This window comes from Chiroxiphia lanceolata, chromosome 8 (genome assembly GCF_009829145.1).
Source record: "Chiroxiphia lanceolata isolate bChiLan1 chromosome 8, bChiLan1.pri, whole genome shotgun sequence".
NCBI classification, from domain to species: domain Eukaryota; kingdom Metazoa; phylum Chordata; class Aves; order Passeriformes; family Pipridae; genus Chiroxiphia; species Chiroxiphia lanceolata.
This window is the reverse complement of record NC_045644.1, coordinates 37,176,818-37,192,399: the sequence shown is the minus strand read 5'-3', so window position 1 is coordinate 37,192,399 and position 15,582 is coordinate 37,176,818. Positions and strand designations below refer to the sequence as shown.

At 53.4% G+C, this 15,582-nt stretch overlaps 1 protein-coding gene and 1 long non-coding RNA gene across 4 annotated transcripts in view; one reads left to right on the top strand and one right to left on the bottom strand.

Annotated features, from left to right (window-relative positions):
* Positions 1-344: 344 nt before the first annotated feature.
* PLA2G12B (phospholipase A2 group XIIB) lies at positions 345-10,709 on the bottom strand. Of its 2 annotated transcripts, none has more exons than XM_032694724.1 (4): positions 10,402-10,709; positions 4,969-5,057; positions 3,689-3,854; positions 345-2,153 (listed from the first exon to the last, which is right to left on the bottom strand). In XM_032694724.1, the coding sequence occupies exons 1-4, from the start codon at positions 10,634-10,636 to the stop codon at positions 2,035-2,037; spliced, it is 609 nt and encodes a 202-aa protein (XP_032550615.1). In that variant the 5' UTR covers positions 10,637-10,709; the 3' UTR covers positions 345-2,034. The 2 variants fall into 2 exon arrangements, with proteins under 2 accessions (XP_032550615.1, XP_032550616.1); XM_032694725.1 differs by having other exon boundaries at positions 4,981-5,057.
* LOC116790089 overlaps positions 6,253-15,582 on the top strand; it is a 26,314-nt gene continuing 16,984 nt past the window's right edge. For both annotated transcript variants that reach the window (XR_004358253.1, XR_004358254.1), the window contains exons 1-6: positions 6,253-7,558; positions 7,945-8,026; positions 8,418-8,559; positions 10,448-10,705; positions 11,698-11,844; positions 15,204-15,326. This is a non-coding gene — a long non-coding RNA (uncharacterized LOC116790089). The remainder of the gene's footprint in view (positions 7,559-7,944; positions 8,027-8,417; positions 8,560-10,447; positions 10,706-11,697; positions 11,845-15,203; positions 15,327-15,582) is intronic.

Genomic DNA, 15,582 nt, shown 5'->3' with positions numbered 1-15,582 from the left:
TTTTCTCAAGTCACTGCCTCCGCTTGGAGGTTCAAAAATTTCCTTGTAGAGCTGCTCGTGGGGTTTTGCAAATTACCAGAGGGGAAAAGGCACTTATTCAGCAGCTGGCCTGCATGCAGCAGGCTCGAGGGTTTGGGGGTGAATGGTGGTCTGAAACAGGAAGAAATTATGATTTATGTTAGTGGCGTCTCCGACGCATCAGTGTCTGCACAGGGAGGTTCTGTTCAGAACCCTTTGATTTCTCCAGTGTATGTCACCACCTACCAGCAGTTGCTTGCCTTTACTCTGATATCATGTGAACTGTAAAATATTTGAAGACATTTGCCAGCCAGTTGGCTGTTGAGTGTAGACAATGTAGACGCTTTAATTTCTTTGTCATTTAATCATAAGAGTATGTTCACATTTAAACAGGCAACAGGCACCATTTCACCAACAAAATGTGAAATTGGGGAAGTGTCTGGAATGAGGGACGTTTCCTTCCCATCCCTGGGCAAAAGCATGTGTTTCTTAGATGGATAATCAAGGCTGTCTGTCCAGACAGACACACACGGTGATGTTCCTCTCCAGTGGCATTAGCCCAGCTGGGAAAGGATGTCATTGCCTCTGATCAGTGTAAATTAAGGTCCTCCATAATGGAAAACACTCCATGCAGTCACTGCCATTTTCCTGGTCTGGATACCAGAGGGCTCTTGTTGTCTCAGCCTGTTTGGGGCCAGTTGAACATCTCATTGCTGTTCTCTGGGAAGCAAAGACGAACAGAAATACGGAGCTTAATTAATTTATAGCTCCCTGCACACATTTAAACCCAAACTGGAAGAAAAGTGACTAAGACAGACTCTTTCCACTCTGGTTAAATCACCCTTCTGCAGCCTTAACTTCTCCGTGGCAGATGGAAGAACATAACCATAAATATGTTTGCAGAAGCTGCTGAAATATTTACGTGACACGGCACGAGTGCCCAGTAACAACTTCCTTCCAACGAGAAACCCAGCTGAAAGCTGTCTGCCAATGCTGTGTGGAGATGAAATGCCATATACCACTTTAAATTCTAATTTTGCATGCAGTAAAAGCTCCCCATAACAGATGGGAGCATTAACCACGTTTTAGAAGGAGCGGTGTCTGAGGCTGCTGATAGCAGCCCCACAGAGGTAGCATGTCAGCCCTGTCATCTGACAGATAAGCCTCCAGAATTTGGAATATCTCATCCAAGGCCACTGTGAGCTTCCTGTTTCCCTCGTGCAAAAGATGGGAGTGGATACCCAGCCATTTTGTGTCAAAAGGAATCCAAAGGGAAAAGCTTTTGTTAAATGGTGTAGGAGGAAAATAACTAAATAGATGTGGATGACACTGCCAAAGAAAAGCAGCTTTGTCTCCTGAGACTTGGTGGGAGAGGGCTGGGATTTCACATCTGAGAAGTGATGGCCTTTGGTCCCAGATATGAATTATGCCTTTATCACAAACACCTCAGGTCCTTCTCATGTTTACCAAATCTCCAGATGTTTTAGATTGTTTTAGGATCCACCAAATATTTAAATATGCAGGGTTGTCAGGGTGTACAATGATAGGATGGAAAATGTCAGGAATGGGTGTGAGCAATGTACTGAAAGCAATTTACCCTTCTTTAGTCTGTTACCAGTGGTGGAAAAATGTAAATAGCGTGTCCATGGACCGGGAATTTCACAGGGGTTGCAGAAACCTAATGCCTTGCACGGCAAATTAGAGAGTTCCAGGGCAGGAGGAGCTAACAGATGTGTGTTCAAGGTAAAGCCCCTTTTTTATAACCAGCACTGCATCCTGCTTGCCTCCCCTGGTCAGTCCACGGAGAAGACTGGCATCGGATCTCCCAGGCTGCTGGCCTTGGAAAGGGGCAGCAGGGCTGTTGAGCTGCTGCTGTGGTGGACAGCAGGCACGGCTGCCCCGTGTTCCCAGGCTGTCCCCGCCGTGCCCACGGGCTGTGTTGGTGTGAGTGGCGTGGCCCAGGGGTGACAGGAGTCACTGTGTGGAGAGGGGACCCTCGGCAGCGGCCGCTCCTGCTCACAGCTCGTCCCGCTCCTCCTCGCTGCAGATGCAGGCGCTCCTCTGGCTGTTCATGAAGGGCCGGCAGCCCAGCGTCCACACGGCGTTGAACACGGTGTCTGCCACCGACTCGCAGGCTGGGGACAAGGACAGGGCCAGGCAGGTGAGTGGCGGCACCCCACTGAGCTCCCTGGGCTTTGGGGTTTGCCCCTTGGGGGCTCTCATCCTCCCCCTGGGAACTGCATCCTTACAGACCCCGAGGTTCCTTCTGCGGGACTGGGGGCTCCTCTTCTCCCTCTTCTCTCCCCTCTCACCCCCTCACCTGGGGCTCTGCAAACAGCACTGTTGACCAAGCATATTTCCCAGGAGACCTCCACACTGCTGCCTTTCCTGGCTCCCTCTCCCCTCAGTTTAGCCTATAGCCACTATTAACCAACCTTGTACTTTTGGAGAGTTATGATGCCAGCAGGAAAAATCCTCCTGCAGTTGGAACAGCTGAGTGCCTGACTGCTAGCCCCTCCTCATCCCAAAAAGCAACCCTGAAACTGCTTGTCAGTAAATAATTGGTTATTATTAGGACTTTAGAGTTTACTCACTGGCATAACATTGATTGTTGTATGCATAATAAATTTGGGAAAGCCTTGCCTTTGGGACTGTCTTCTCCCATCTCAGCCTCTCCGAGCACCTCGGAGCTCCTGCTCCTTTGGGAGTTGAAGAGGCTGTGATGAGTCAGTGGTAAAACCAAGGCTTTGGCAAACTGGCACTTGCTGCAGCTGGGATGTTTGTGCCCACACAAAGGGAGTGCAGCTGCTCTTCCCCTGCCTGCTTTCCCTGGGCTCCTGGTGAGTCAGTGGAGAGGATCCCAGATAAGTGACAGGGTGGGGAGCCATCTGCCCTAGTACTGGTGTTACAGACCTCCCATGTGTCCTAATCAGGCTGTACCTTCAGAAAACAAATGCACATTTAAGGACACCTCACAGCAGGGCATCAGCAGAGATTACCAAACACAGCCCTTTCCAAAAAGCTCTTCTCAGACTTGCAGAATGAGCCTTTTAAAATTTAGGCAAAACCAGGGTGGCACTTGAACTGCTGACACATCACTAGAGCTTTCATTAGCACTTGTGGGCAATCCAGATCTGCCCTGGATGGCTCAGCAATGGCTCAGCCACCACCCACACTGCGGTGTGTCCCTGCTGCCGTCAGCATCTCTTATCTGGGAACCACATCCCGGAGAGTCCTGTCCTTGGCTCTCCCAGTTTGTTGGCCCTTGGCCACATACAGGACAGGTTTAGTGTGTGGCTTTAGTGGCTCTGGAAGGTTTTTGGTATCCCATGTTTGAACTCTCTGGGAGGGCATCCAACCTTTGAAGGAATTGCTTCCAGGGTTTTCTTGTTAGGTTTTTGGGGTTTTTTTCCTTTCTACATTGTAATGTTTTCCAAATGCCAGAATCCCTGTAGGTCTCCAGTCTCAGGACAGAAGTGTGTGGCAGAGGGGGCAGATCTCTGTGTTCTCACCCATCTCTGACCCACCAGTGTCAAGTGCAGGGCAGAAGTGCTGCTCCCTACTGCCTGTTTTTGCTTCTTTTGGCAAGGAAAAAGGGCTCTTTGCCCTCACCCTCCCCTCCCTGCCACCGCTGGTTCCCTCCCCAGGGAGTGCCAGCCGGGGAGCCCACCTTGGACCTTGGAGACGAAGCCGAGGCTGCGCTTGAGGTCGGAGCAGATGGAGTGGAGGCACCAGCGGAACTTGGCGTCACAGCGGTACTTGTTGGCCCCGCAGGTGTCATAGCAAATGTCCAGCTGGTTACAGCACTTGGTCATGGCAGGGATGCCCAAATCTAGCTGGGGAAAGAGAAAAGAAGTGTCCCTGGGCTGTGTCCTGGCCTCAGGCTCACACAGCTGTGATGGGGCGAGGTGCTGCAGAGCCCAGCCGGTCCCTTCTCCAGAAATTTCCCCGGATAGCTGGGGCAGAAGGAGGGAACGTGGGATGCTCCCTCACCATCTGAAGAAAGTGGTGACAATGGTGCAGATTCAGTGCAGGGTAGATCCCATCCCCTTCTCCCCTCTCTGTCACAGGGAATAAACCTCTGGTAGAGAGGGGGGAAACAGCCCCTCCACAACCATTTGCTGGTTTTCGTTTGTCCGAGCTCATCAGAGAGCTCCATGTCCTTGCCAGCAGTGGCAAAAGCCCCTTTTTCCTCCTTTTCCCAAAAATGTAACAAGTCCTGCATTTTGGCTTAATAAATCTGCCATAGGTGTTTCTAATGACTTATTTCTCAGAGATGCACTTGTGAGGAGGCCAAGGACAAACACGGCGTGGTCAGGGGAGTTCTGCTCTCCTGGAGTAAACAGCAAGCTTAGCTAATAACCGTGGGAGTGAGGGGGCAGAAGGCCTGTCTTCTGGAGAGATTGGACTCATTAGCTTGTTATAAATTATTCCTCTTTTTGGCCTTTCTCATGTAATATTTAAGAGATGAATCGTTCCTTCGTTGTGCCCGTGATTGCCCATGTCAGGAGGAGCTACCACAGACATACCCACAAGGTTTGCAATGAAAGGGGGGGACTAAACCTAGCATGAAAAATGGGCTGCAAAGAGAGGGGCTTTTGGAGCAGGAATCTGCCTAATTGCTGCAGACTTCATGGGCTGCATGAGCTAAAGGGGAATTCCTGCTCTGAGAGCCTCCTGGGAGTGCTTTTCCCAGCGACTCCAATATGATTTTGTTAATTGCCTTTAAAATAACAGGCAGGTGCAGCATCAAAGCCCGTGTGTTTAATTCAGTGCTTGGCAGAGGCAAAAAGCCTGGGAGGGGTGAAGGGCCAGGGGTGGAGGATGCACTCAGGTATTGCTGTGTGCACACTGTCACCAAGCTTCCCAGCACTGAGCATGTTCCCTTCTCTCTTCTCAGAATTATTGGCTGGTTTTGTGGTTAGGGAGCTGCCCCATTTCAGTACATACACTTTCGGGTACCTTGAGCCCCAGAAAATTGGAGCTACAGCCGTTGGGTTCCTGGGGCTTGTAGTGAGGTCGTGGCATTGGAGCCTTCCCTGGGAAAGAAAGGACAAGGGTTAGGAAAGCCCGTCTTCCCAAGAGATAGCACCAAAAAGCAAGGAGTGGCAGACAGCTCCCCTTTGGTCTGCATCCCCAAACACTTCATTCTGGTCCAGGAATGTGCCTCCTGAGAGCTCTGCACAGCTGGGATCACCCAGGTGGGGTTTTAACTCCTGCAAGAAGCTACTAGTTACACCACTAGCTTAGCAAGGGGTTTCTTTCCACCCTCAGTTCTTTCTTGGTGTTGGTGTGCTATGGGGCTCCACAAAATTGTGTTAGACCTTGCATGTCTCATCTGGCTCTGAGCAGGTCTTCTTGGTCCATTTTCTGCAGATGGTGATGCACTGCCACGTTTTGCAAATAGTTTCTATTCCTTTAATCCCTGCACCTCCCTCACTCTGCTTCTAATATATGCATAAAGGAGCAAGAATTCCCTCTATGAGTAATTATTTACCTAATGCAGAAAGAGTCCAGCAAACAATTAGTAGCTTCATTTAGCAGCATTTTAATCATTTTATTCTGAGTTTTGAAGGTGTGCAGCCCTCCTGTGTCCCAGCCATGCTGGAGTTCCGTGTATGGCTGACAGAGCACTCTGGGTGTGAGGGGGTGGGTGCTCAGGACTAGAGTGGGAACCATCTATGTGGAAAGGAGATGTGACTATTCCCTGCCCTGTCTCATCCTCTTTCTGTTATCCCCACCTCACCTCCATCTCCATCTAAGCCAACACCCCCTGTTTGGGGAGAACACATCTCCAGGCTGCTTGTGTGCCTTGGTCCTGCTGCACAAGGAGTGTGTTTAAGGGTGGGAGAGGATTCTCCCCTGGATAAGTTGTGGAGCCCCCCCCTCAGGGAGCTGGATTTCTCTGTGCTCTCCCTCAGTGTATGTTCAGTGCTTCTTTCAGTCCCAGCTGGGTTTATAAAGGGGGATCTCCAATGCAGAGTGAGGTGTTAAAACAAGACATTTGTCACAGAATATCCTCAGTTGGAAAGGACCCACAAGGGTCACCGAGTCCAACTCCTGGCACTGCCCAGGACACCCCAACAATCCAACCCTGTCCCAAACCCTCCTGGAGCTCTGGCAGCCTTGGTGCTGTGCCTACTGGCCTGGGGAGCCTGGTCAGTGCAAACCACCCTCTGGGGGAAGAACCTTGTTCTAATATCCAGCCTAACCCTCCCTGACACAGCTCCAGCCATTCCCTGGGTCCTGTCACTGCTCTGGGAAGACACTGTAAACTGTGTGAATGTTCCAACAAAGACACGTGAGCTGAGTCTTCTGTAAGTCTGTCACATCAAAGGTTAAGTTTCTACTTCCCTGAGCACTGCTAGAGAATTTATATAGACATTAAGTGGATCTAGTTCAGCCCTTGAGACAGGGTTGGGTTCTTCTAAACTCAATTTCCACTGCTTTCTCCTTGTCAGCACCAATAATTATTGAAGACTCCTTCCCCTTTTTTGTGTTGAGGTACCTAAAATGCCAGTGGTTAATATAGCCATAAATCTACTGTGCTCTTGAGAAGACCTCACAGCTAAATGCCTTGAAAGGTCTTATGTAGGAGTGTTCCCAGCACCTGCTCAGTTAAAAATTGTCAGGGAGGTTTAGTTTAAATAACAGATTTGCAACAAATAAAGAAGAAACTGAAATCCTGTCCAGCTGTGAGATGCCAACGGTCAATTTTCCCTTTCCAAATGAGCCTTGTTGTTCTTTTGGAAGGGGATGAGAATTGGGACTCAGAATTCAAATGTTCCTGATCTGGGATAGGAGGCAAAGTTCAAAATCCACAGTGGGTTTTGCAGGATGGAGTCAAATTGGAATTACTTGCTTGTAATATCGTTATGTTCCTACAGCACATAGCCAATTAATGGGATAAGGTAAGTCAGAGCAGGGGTGAGACTGTTTAGGGATATGGAGAGTTCTAAGCTCCATTATCTAGTTCCAAGGCTCAGATAACTCTGTTCCCAGAGCAAACCTTCCACTAAGCTGAAGTCACAGCTGTTAGAATGCCTTAAAAAGTTGTCCTGAGGAAAAAACCCTCACGTGAGGGTTGTGGTGATCAACAAAACACCGAACTGCCTCCGAGATGAGCCCTTGTAGGAAACCTGCCCCCTCCTCTCTGAAAATAGAAGTTAATAATTTGTAAAGTGCCTCTTTGTGAACTCTTACACCACTGTTAACCTCTCTCCCACGCCTTGTTTTCTAGTTAACAGGAAAACAAAAGCAGATCAGAAATACCAGGCGTTCCTGACTCTCCACGAGCATCAACTCCCTGCTCCTGTTACCACTTATTGCTTGCCTATTCTTGCAGTCAAGAAAATATATTGCAGGGCACTGCCTTGTAGGCAGAGCCTTGGAACTGAAGCTGAGTCTCCCTGCTGCATTTTAAGGTCTCCAGGCTGTTGTAGCTGTCCCCAGAGGCTGGAGAGCAGCCAGCTGGCTGGAGCAGCTGCTGGCCATGCAGGAGGTCTCACACACTGCAGTGCTGGGACCCTGGCAGGGGGAGGTGAGTGTGTTTCTGCCTGAATAGATGGTCTCGGGGCTCCTGGCAGTTTTGGGTGGTCCATTGTTTTTTCTGAGCCCCAGGCAGGCTTTGAGCAGAGGTCCCCCTGCTTGCCACAGCCTTTTAGTGCAGTGCTGGAGAGCCTGACTTTGAAGGCTCTTTTCCCATAGCCTGGAGGTGCCTCCTCATCTTAAGGCCTTCAGGGCCAAACACTGGGCTTCCTTGAGCTGAAGGAAGCTACAAGGGCTTTACTCCCAGCTCAGACTCTTTGTTTGCCCTGAGATGCCCAGAGGAATTTCGTAAGCAGGAGCAGCTGTTTGCCAGTGAATGACAGTGTAACCCTAATGTCCTGATTTAAGGGAATAATCCATCAAGTTGTTTGTTTTCAGACCTCACTGGCTGCTGAAAAATCAGGAGAGTCTTAGAGCCAAGTGCTATGTGCTCAGCTGAAGATGGATGTGGCAATCAGAGGTGAGTCCTGAACTTTACTGGGGCAAAATAAGCTATTATTGGTATTTCTTGGCTGAAATGAAAGAAAGTAGAAGGCATAAGTTTTTGCTTTGTGCCTGGGGAAGAAAAGAATTTGGGCCCTGATTCAGCATAAAGATGGTTTGTGTTTGTTCTTCTGGGCACAGGCTGGATCTCACTGGTTTGGGATCATCCTGGCACCTTCTGCACTCACGGTTTGCAATGTCTGTGCTAGAGACTGGCACGGACAAACGGTCCTGGAAGGGTCCAGCAGGACCCTTGGAGGCACATGGGCAGTGTTTCAATAGTTTCCTCCTTCAGCCAGTGATTAATGAGTTGTTCAGCAGAGGATGAGAGCTGGGATAACGATGTGCTTGTTCCTTTTCCTTTCTAGGTAAAACGCTGCTCCAGTGAAACACAGGATGCTCTCATGTGGCGGGCAGGGCTTTGTGCTGCTCTCTGGAGATGCTCTTCACAGGACAGAGGCAGGGAGAGCCTCGGGGTGTGTCCAAAAGCAGTGACTTCTCCAGGGTTTGGTGAGTCCTGAGACTCCCTGAAAGCAGCTCTGAACACCAGCGTTGCCTCAGGCCCCCTGCAGCCCCAGCCACGTTATTCCCCACCCAGGGGGTTCAGCCTTTGCATTAAGAAGGGCAAGCCCCTTTCTGCTCTGAATCTGGAGCACGGTGTGGACCTTTAGGAGGTTGTCACTGCCACACTGTGACACGGGGACAGGCTGCCCCATGGGCACGTGGCCTCGTGCTGTGGGGTGTGTGGGGGCTGCCTCCCCCAGACACTGGGGACACCAGTGGCCCTCCTGAGCTGCTGCAGAGAGGCAGCCTGAGCTGGGGGGGCTGTGGGGCCCGGGGCTGTGGGGCCCGGGGCTGAGGGACCAGGGCCACTGTGGGGCTGAGGTGCCTGACTCCCTCCATTCCATGGAGGGGAGTTGCCTGGCCTGCTGCCCCCTGTTTGCTGTTAGTATGGGACCTGGGGAGCAGAGCTGGCAGGAGTGGGAGGACAGATACATATACACGGTATTCAGAAACAGAACAAGAAACCCAGCAACTTTCAGACTGACTTTAACCTCCCTGTGGCCCCATTTTGGCTAAGCATGCCCCCTCTGCCCCTGACAGTGGGCTCAGGTCATCCCTGCAATATCTATTTCTCCCAGCACCCTGGCTGGGAGGGGCAGGAGGTCCATGGGATGCATCCAGGCTGAAAGGGAGTCAGTGGGATCTCCCCAAAGCATGGAGTGTTTTTGTGAAAACCGATGCTCAGGGAAGGAGGGGGGTTGAAATCCCTCTGTGCTCACAAGTACCTTGCTGGGCAGTCACTAGGGGTGTGGGATGAAGCTGGGGAAAAGGGGCTGCCAGGCTGTTGTGGATGGGCAGGCTGAGGTGACAGAGGACAGGATTTGCTGTGGGGACAGTTGCAGGAGGCTGGGGATAGGATACAGCCTGTAGGAAGGCTCCTTGCTTGCTCCCAAGCAGGTTGTTTCAGCGGGTCCCCTGCTGATGGCTGGTGCTGCCCGTGTCTGTCACCCCGCAGACCTGCAGCTCTGCACACCCCCTGCCCTGCCCTGCCCTCCCTGAGACCCCCTTCGTCCTGCCCCCGGCACAAACCAAATTCCTCCTTTTTGGTAAATCGCTCTAAAGTCCAAGGCAAGCGAGAGCTGCCTCGTTCCACCGCGGGTACTAAAGGTTCCCCCGGTCTCCTCCCTGTTCTTTCCCCTCCTCCAGCCCGCGGCGTCGGCCAGCTCACAGCTGCTGAATAAGGGCACTCCTGGAGTTGCTGAGGTTGGGGCCGCGGGCTCAGCCTGCGCTCCGGGGCCTCTCTGCCCACCCTGCCCCTCTGCAGCTGGGCAGCCCGGGTACCCCGTGTGCCCCTCCTGCAAAACCTGGGTCTTCTCCTCCTGCCGCCGTGCCCGGGGGCTCTGAGCTCGGGCTGTTCCTGGGCACAGGGAAGGAGGAGGGCTCGGTGTCCCTGTGTGAGCTCGGGCTGTTCCTGGGCACAGGGAAGGAGAGGAGGGCTCGGTGTCCCTGTGTGAGCTCAGGCTGTTCCTGGGCACAGGGAAGGAGAGGAGGGCTCGGTGTCCCTGTGTGAGCTCGGGCTGTTCCTGGGCACAGGGAAGGAGAGGAGGGCTCGGTGTCCCTGTGTGAGCTCAGGCTGTTCCTGGGCACAGGGAAGGGTTGAGGGCTCGGTGTCCCTGTGTGAGCTCGGGCTGTTCCTGGGCACAGGGAAGGGTTGAGGGCTCGGTGTCCCTGTGCGGGCATGGCAGAGAAGGTGTGACTGTGCCGAGCACAGCAGGGGCAGGTCACGGAGAGCAGAGCTGGCTGTGGTCAGGGAAGGAGAGGGGAGCCAGCAGCAGTGAGGGCACTCACCGTACCGACATCTGTACTGACAGACGCCGTTCTTCCCCCCGAGCAGCTCCAGGAAGGAGTCGAAGTAGCTGTTGACCGTTTCGAAGCCGTCCCGGATGGTGTCGATGCCCCAGTCGGAGTAGGATGACTCTGCCTGTGGGTCCTGGTGGCCGGTGCTCTCCCGTGCTGCCCCCTCGGAGCACTGCCCTGGCCCCAGGCAGAGGCACAGCAGCGCTGCCCGGAGCAGCAGCCTCATGCTGCAGTGCAACCCCGGAGCCTCGGGAGCAGGGAGCAGTGGGATCGAGCTGCCCTGGGTGGGAGGCAGGTAAGCACCCCCTCCCTGGACTTTAGACACTGCCAGGGAGCCGGCATGAGGTCACTGCAGTCGGAGAGCAAAGTGCAGCGCTGGGATTTGGGCCCAAGTTCACCTCACAGAGGTGTGAGTTTGCACAATCCCGCTGGAACAGGCTCAGCCCCTGTGGCACCAGGGCTCCAGCTCCCCAAGAGGGACCCCTCCCTAGGGGGCTGAGCGGGGTCTGTCTGCCCAGGACCCTCCACCTGCCCCATAAGGCCACCCCACTCCCTCCCCAGACTGTTGGGGGATGAGTATCTCTGTCCAAAATTTCTGCTGCCCGAGCAGTAGATCAGCACACTGAGGAGCACCCCCTGCCTTTTCCCAGTGCCTCCTGGGCACGGGATGGGGTGGGATGAGACCCAGCTTAGCTGCTCCCAGCAAACCCTGTGGGACCACAGAGCCCTGGAGGGGTTGATCCAGCAACTTAGAATGGTTTGGGGTTATAAACACTGCACTGGAGCAATTCCTTGGCATCACCTCCACTTCCAGTATCAGTGTTGTAGATGAGTATTTGCCTTTGATGTGGCTCCTGAAGACTGATGTTACATCTTCTATGGAATGCCAGCATTGCCAAATTAAACATGCAGCACTGCTGACCCAGAGTGAGGAAGGGCTGGCACCAAAACCTGAGCCAGGAAAGGGGCTTGTAGGGGAGCTGCAGGTCCTGGCTCTGGGGTGGGACTGCCCTGCCAGGACCCAGGGCCTTGCACAGCTGATGGACAGTTCAAGGAAATTACTCCTTAAAAAGGAAACAATCAAATGAACACGAGCAGCAGAAAGACAAGGCAAGCCACTGATAAAGAATAGGGGAAGGAAAGCGGCAAGGGAAGCCTCTGGCTGCTCTCAGAAAACTTTTGGGACGTGTCCCAGCACAGCACTGCTCCTCAGGGGGAGCTGGGCAGCAGGTCTTTCAAATATAGGGCAAACACAAACACCAATTCTGGCATTTTATTGTATTGCAGGATATTCAGCCTCACTGTGTTGCTGCTTCTGACTGGCCAGAGCCCCGTGGTAGTGCCTGTGTCTTTCTGGATATGGCCATGTGTGATGTGCTCCAGACTTGGGATAAAGGAGGAAGGACCACAGCCAAGTCTTGGTTTCCCAGGCAGGTAAGTCAGAGAAGTGGGGAAGAGGAGCAGACAAGGTGGTTGGTCCCATTCCTGTGAAATGGTGTGGAGCCAGAGGCAGCTGCTGCCTTCTTGTTCCATCTGTTCTGAGGCCCAGCACTGCCTGGGCTCAGTTACTGGCTGGGGGAACATCTGAGGAGTGCGGGAGATCCAAAGGGAACCTCAAACCAGCTTTGTCTTTGGAGAGCTAAACCTGGATGCAGAGAGCATTGGGAAGGGGGGTTGGCAGTGTCCAAGCTGCAGACAAGGAGGGGGAGCTCTGTAATGTCTGGTGAGAAATTAGGGTGATATTTTGGGCTGAGCTAGAGGTGCCAGGTTGCTCCCAGAGAGTCTGTTCCCTGGATCCTGGGAACCAGCCAACCCCTGCCTCTAAGTGAGCCTTTTGTGACACCTGTGTCACCCCTGGCACAAAGCAAAGGGTGGTGAAGTGAGGATTTCCCTGCAGGAGCACTGGAGAGCTCAGGCTTGTCCTGCTGTTCAGACCATGCTGGGGACTGATCTGTCAGCTGTGGGTGGAAATGGTCCCTGGAATTTGGTGCCAGGGAGCCCCAGTGCAGGGAAAATCGGGCTTAGCAGTCCTGTGCTGTGTCTTTCAGTGAGTGGAGCCATTGGTGTCTCTGCTCAATCCCTGCCCTGCCTGACACTCCAGTTTGCAGTCCCAGGGCTCCCAGCCCTTACCAACAGCCTGGCAGGAATTAAAAAGCAAACCAGCTGTTTAGGAATGGCTTGGAAATGTGTAGAGCCCCTGGGTGTCTGTGCCTGGTGCCATGCTTTTAATATGGAGCCTTTTAGGGTTGCTCCGGAGGCAATTCCAGAACGCAGCTTTTTTTTGTCATCCCTTGGTCCCTGGTGCCTGATCCATGTGCTGCTGAAGGCAAAAAGAGAGGAAAAAAATGCCAGCAGGACTGCAGAGGATGCAAACCACAAGGAATTGTGTCATGAACAGGACATGCAGCCTGGAGGGGGTGGCTCTGGAGCCCAGGCTGTTTGCAAAATCAATTGGAATTAGTTAGGAAAACTGAACAGGGTGGGGAGGGGGGAGCTGGCAAAGTGCAGAGCCCGGGAAAAGAGGAGTCAGAAACTTTCCTGCCCGTTTGTCACTTGTCCTGGAGAAACGGTTTGCGAATAAAAAGCAGTTTAACTGCTTTTCCAAAACGTGGCAGCCCCTGTACCCTGCCCTGGGGATGAGCCACTCTCCTTCCTTCCTCCCTCCTGCTTCCTTCCTCCCCTCCCCACACCAGTCTCCTGAGACATTTCCAGTCCAGCTGCAAATAGCTCAGTTGCACCCAGACTTTAAGATTTGAAGACCAGGAAAAATGTAGGATTGAGTAAAAGTGACCCACAGTTCCCTCGGGGAGCTGCTGAGCAGCCACAGACAACAGTGAGGAACTCCCCGACATGGGTGTGCACAGCAGGTACCAGGCCTTGCTTGGACCCACTGCAGTTGTAAATGCCCCCTCCCTGTGCCGGTTTTGCTCTCTCTGAAGATTTAGATGCTGTTTGCCACGATCCTGAACTCTGACAGCTGGGTTCTGAACCTTGTCCTGACCCCGGGGTACGCGCTCCTGACTCAGTGCATTCATTTCTGCCTCTGTAATGCTTAAATATAGAGCAGCCCCGGGCCGTGGTGAGTCACACGTTTCCAGGGACACTGTCAGGCTGCTGGCAGCCCCTGCAGCGGGAGGGAGAGGTGACTGTACCCAGAGGGAGAGGTGACTACACCCGTCCCAGCGCTGGGCGCTTGCGCCTGCGTCCCCCACGCTTAGGGGAGTGAAACCCATCCCATGTGGAGCTGGAAAATCTCTCTTGGCTTCACACTGGGAGCAGCTGGAGCTGCTCCAGCTCCTCAGTGCGTTCCCTTCTCAGAGCACGCTGCCATAGGTCTGTGCTATGCCGGGATTGTTCCCTTGGTGTCCTGCTGGGGATGTGGGATTGAGGCACTGAGCTCTTCTTCAGTGGGCTTTGGATGGCTCCAGAGGTTGCTGGTCGGTGTTTAGCACGGGGAGGAGGCAGCTTGTGGTTCAGGTTAGTGGGTGATCCATGGCTGCTCCAAAGGCTGGGTTGGGAGCCAGATGAGTCACTGATTATGGGAACAGAGAAGTGCAGCTCGATGACGAAATACCCGAGGCTGAGTCGGTCAGAGTCCAGCAGCTGGAGGAAGATGGGTGGGTGGGTGAAGATCCCCTCCCTCATGGGGGCTGTGCTCAAGTGTGTGAGCAGGTCCAGTCTCTCCAGGAGTCCCTGGACAGATCCCTTCAGCCCTGTGCTGCCTTCCCCCATCCATAGGAGGTGATTCTGCCCCTCAGGTGAGACCCCCCCTGCAGAGCTGCCTCCAGCCCTGGGGAACAGCACAGCAAGGACATGGAGCTGCTGGAGCCAGTCCAGAGGAGGTACCAAAGTTATTAGAGGGATGGAGCACCTTTCCTATGAGGAAAGGATGAAAGAATTGGGATTGTTCAGCCTGGAAAAGAGAAAGTTCTATGGAGACCTTAGAGCCCCTTCCTGTGCCTAAAGGGGCTCCAAGAGAGCTGCAGAGGGACTTTGGACAAGGGATGGAGTGACAGGACAAGGAGGAATGGTTTTAAATTGACACAGAGCAGGTTTAGATATTGGGAAGGAATTGAGGGTGGGGAGGCCCTGGCACGGGTTGCCCAGAGAAGCTGTGGCTGCCCCTGGATCCCTGGGAGTGTCCAAGGCCAGGTTGGACAGGGCTTGGAGCAACCTGGGCTAGTGGGAGGTGTCCCTGCCCATGGCAGGGGGTGGGATGAGATGCTCTTTAAGGTCCCATCCCAAACCATTCTGGGATTGTGTGATACTGTCAGACCCTTCCCTTCATTTCATCCCTGCCCTGTGACATTCACAGGCCCTTTTCCCTATCCCTGACCCTGTCCTGCCTTTTCAGCTGCAGCTGCTCAGTCCTTACCCTGGAGGGGTTCCTCCTGTGGTTGTGATCCCCATGGACATGCTCTGGGTGCAGCTGTGCCAGAAGAGCCCCAGGTGGAATGGGGGGAAGCCACGGCACCTGAGCACTGGTCAGGGTGACCCAGTGCTTCCACTGCCTTTCCCTTCCTCCAGGGGAGGGCCCAGGGCCTGTCTTGCTGAGCAGGGCAGCAGCACGGAGTGGCTGGGTGTGGAATCCAGCCCCCTTTCCAGAATAAACCAACGATGGTACACTTCAGACTCATTTCCTATCCTGTGGCTGCCAAATCCACCAGCACATCAGCTGTGTCCGTGGGCAGTTCCCTGCCTCTAAGCCAAGTGCTCCATCAGCAGCACAAGGCTCTGTTCCACAGGCAGGAGGATCAAAGGCTTCTGACCAGCCCTTGCTGTGCTTTTTGCAGGTTCCTGATGGCCACGAATTAAGCAGGAGCTCCACTGCTCCCGAGGGTGAAGCCAGGAATGGCTGTGGTCTATAAACCACCGAGGGTTTGGATAAGGAAGATGTCAGCCTGACCTTCCTACACGTGAGTGCTTGGTCTTCCTGTAGTGCTGTTGGAGTCTCTGGTGCTTTCTCCCCCCCCAAGAACTATCAGAGTAAGTGGTTGTTTGACCTCGGGCTTCAGGAAACACATTTGTCACCCTTGGGAAAGGGTCTCTGAGCAGCTGCCCCTCTGCTGTGCCTGTGGTGTTCCAGCCCCAGATCTCATGTGGTTACTGAACCCCACAGCAGCTTCTGCCACCAACCACTGCCCTGGGGAGACAAAGGCTGGGCCACACTCC

Excerpts from the sequence above, each read along its gene's own strand:
- PLA2G12B (XM_032694724.1), bottom strand. The coding sequence starts at position 10,636 with ATGAGGCTGCTGCTCCGGGCAGCGCTGCTGTGCCTCTGCCTGGGGCCA. Across the intron at positions 5,058-10,401 it reads TCAGTACAGATGTCGGTACG|GGAAGGCTCCAATGCCACGA; the intron begins GTGAGTGCCCTC and ends TTTCTTTCCCAG. Across the intron at positions 3,855-4,968 it reads GGCTCAAGGTACCCGAAAGT|CTAGATTTGGGCATCCCTGC; the intron begins GTATGTACTGAA and ends CTCTTTCCCCAG.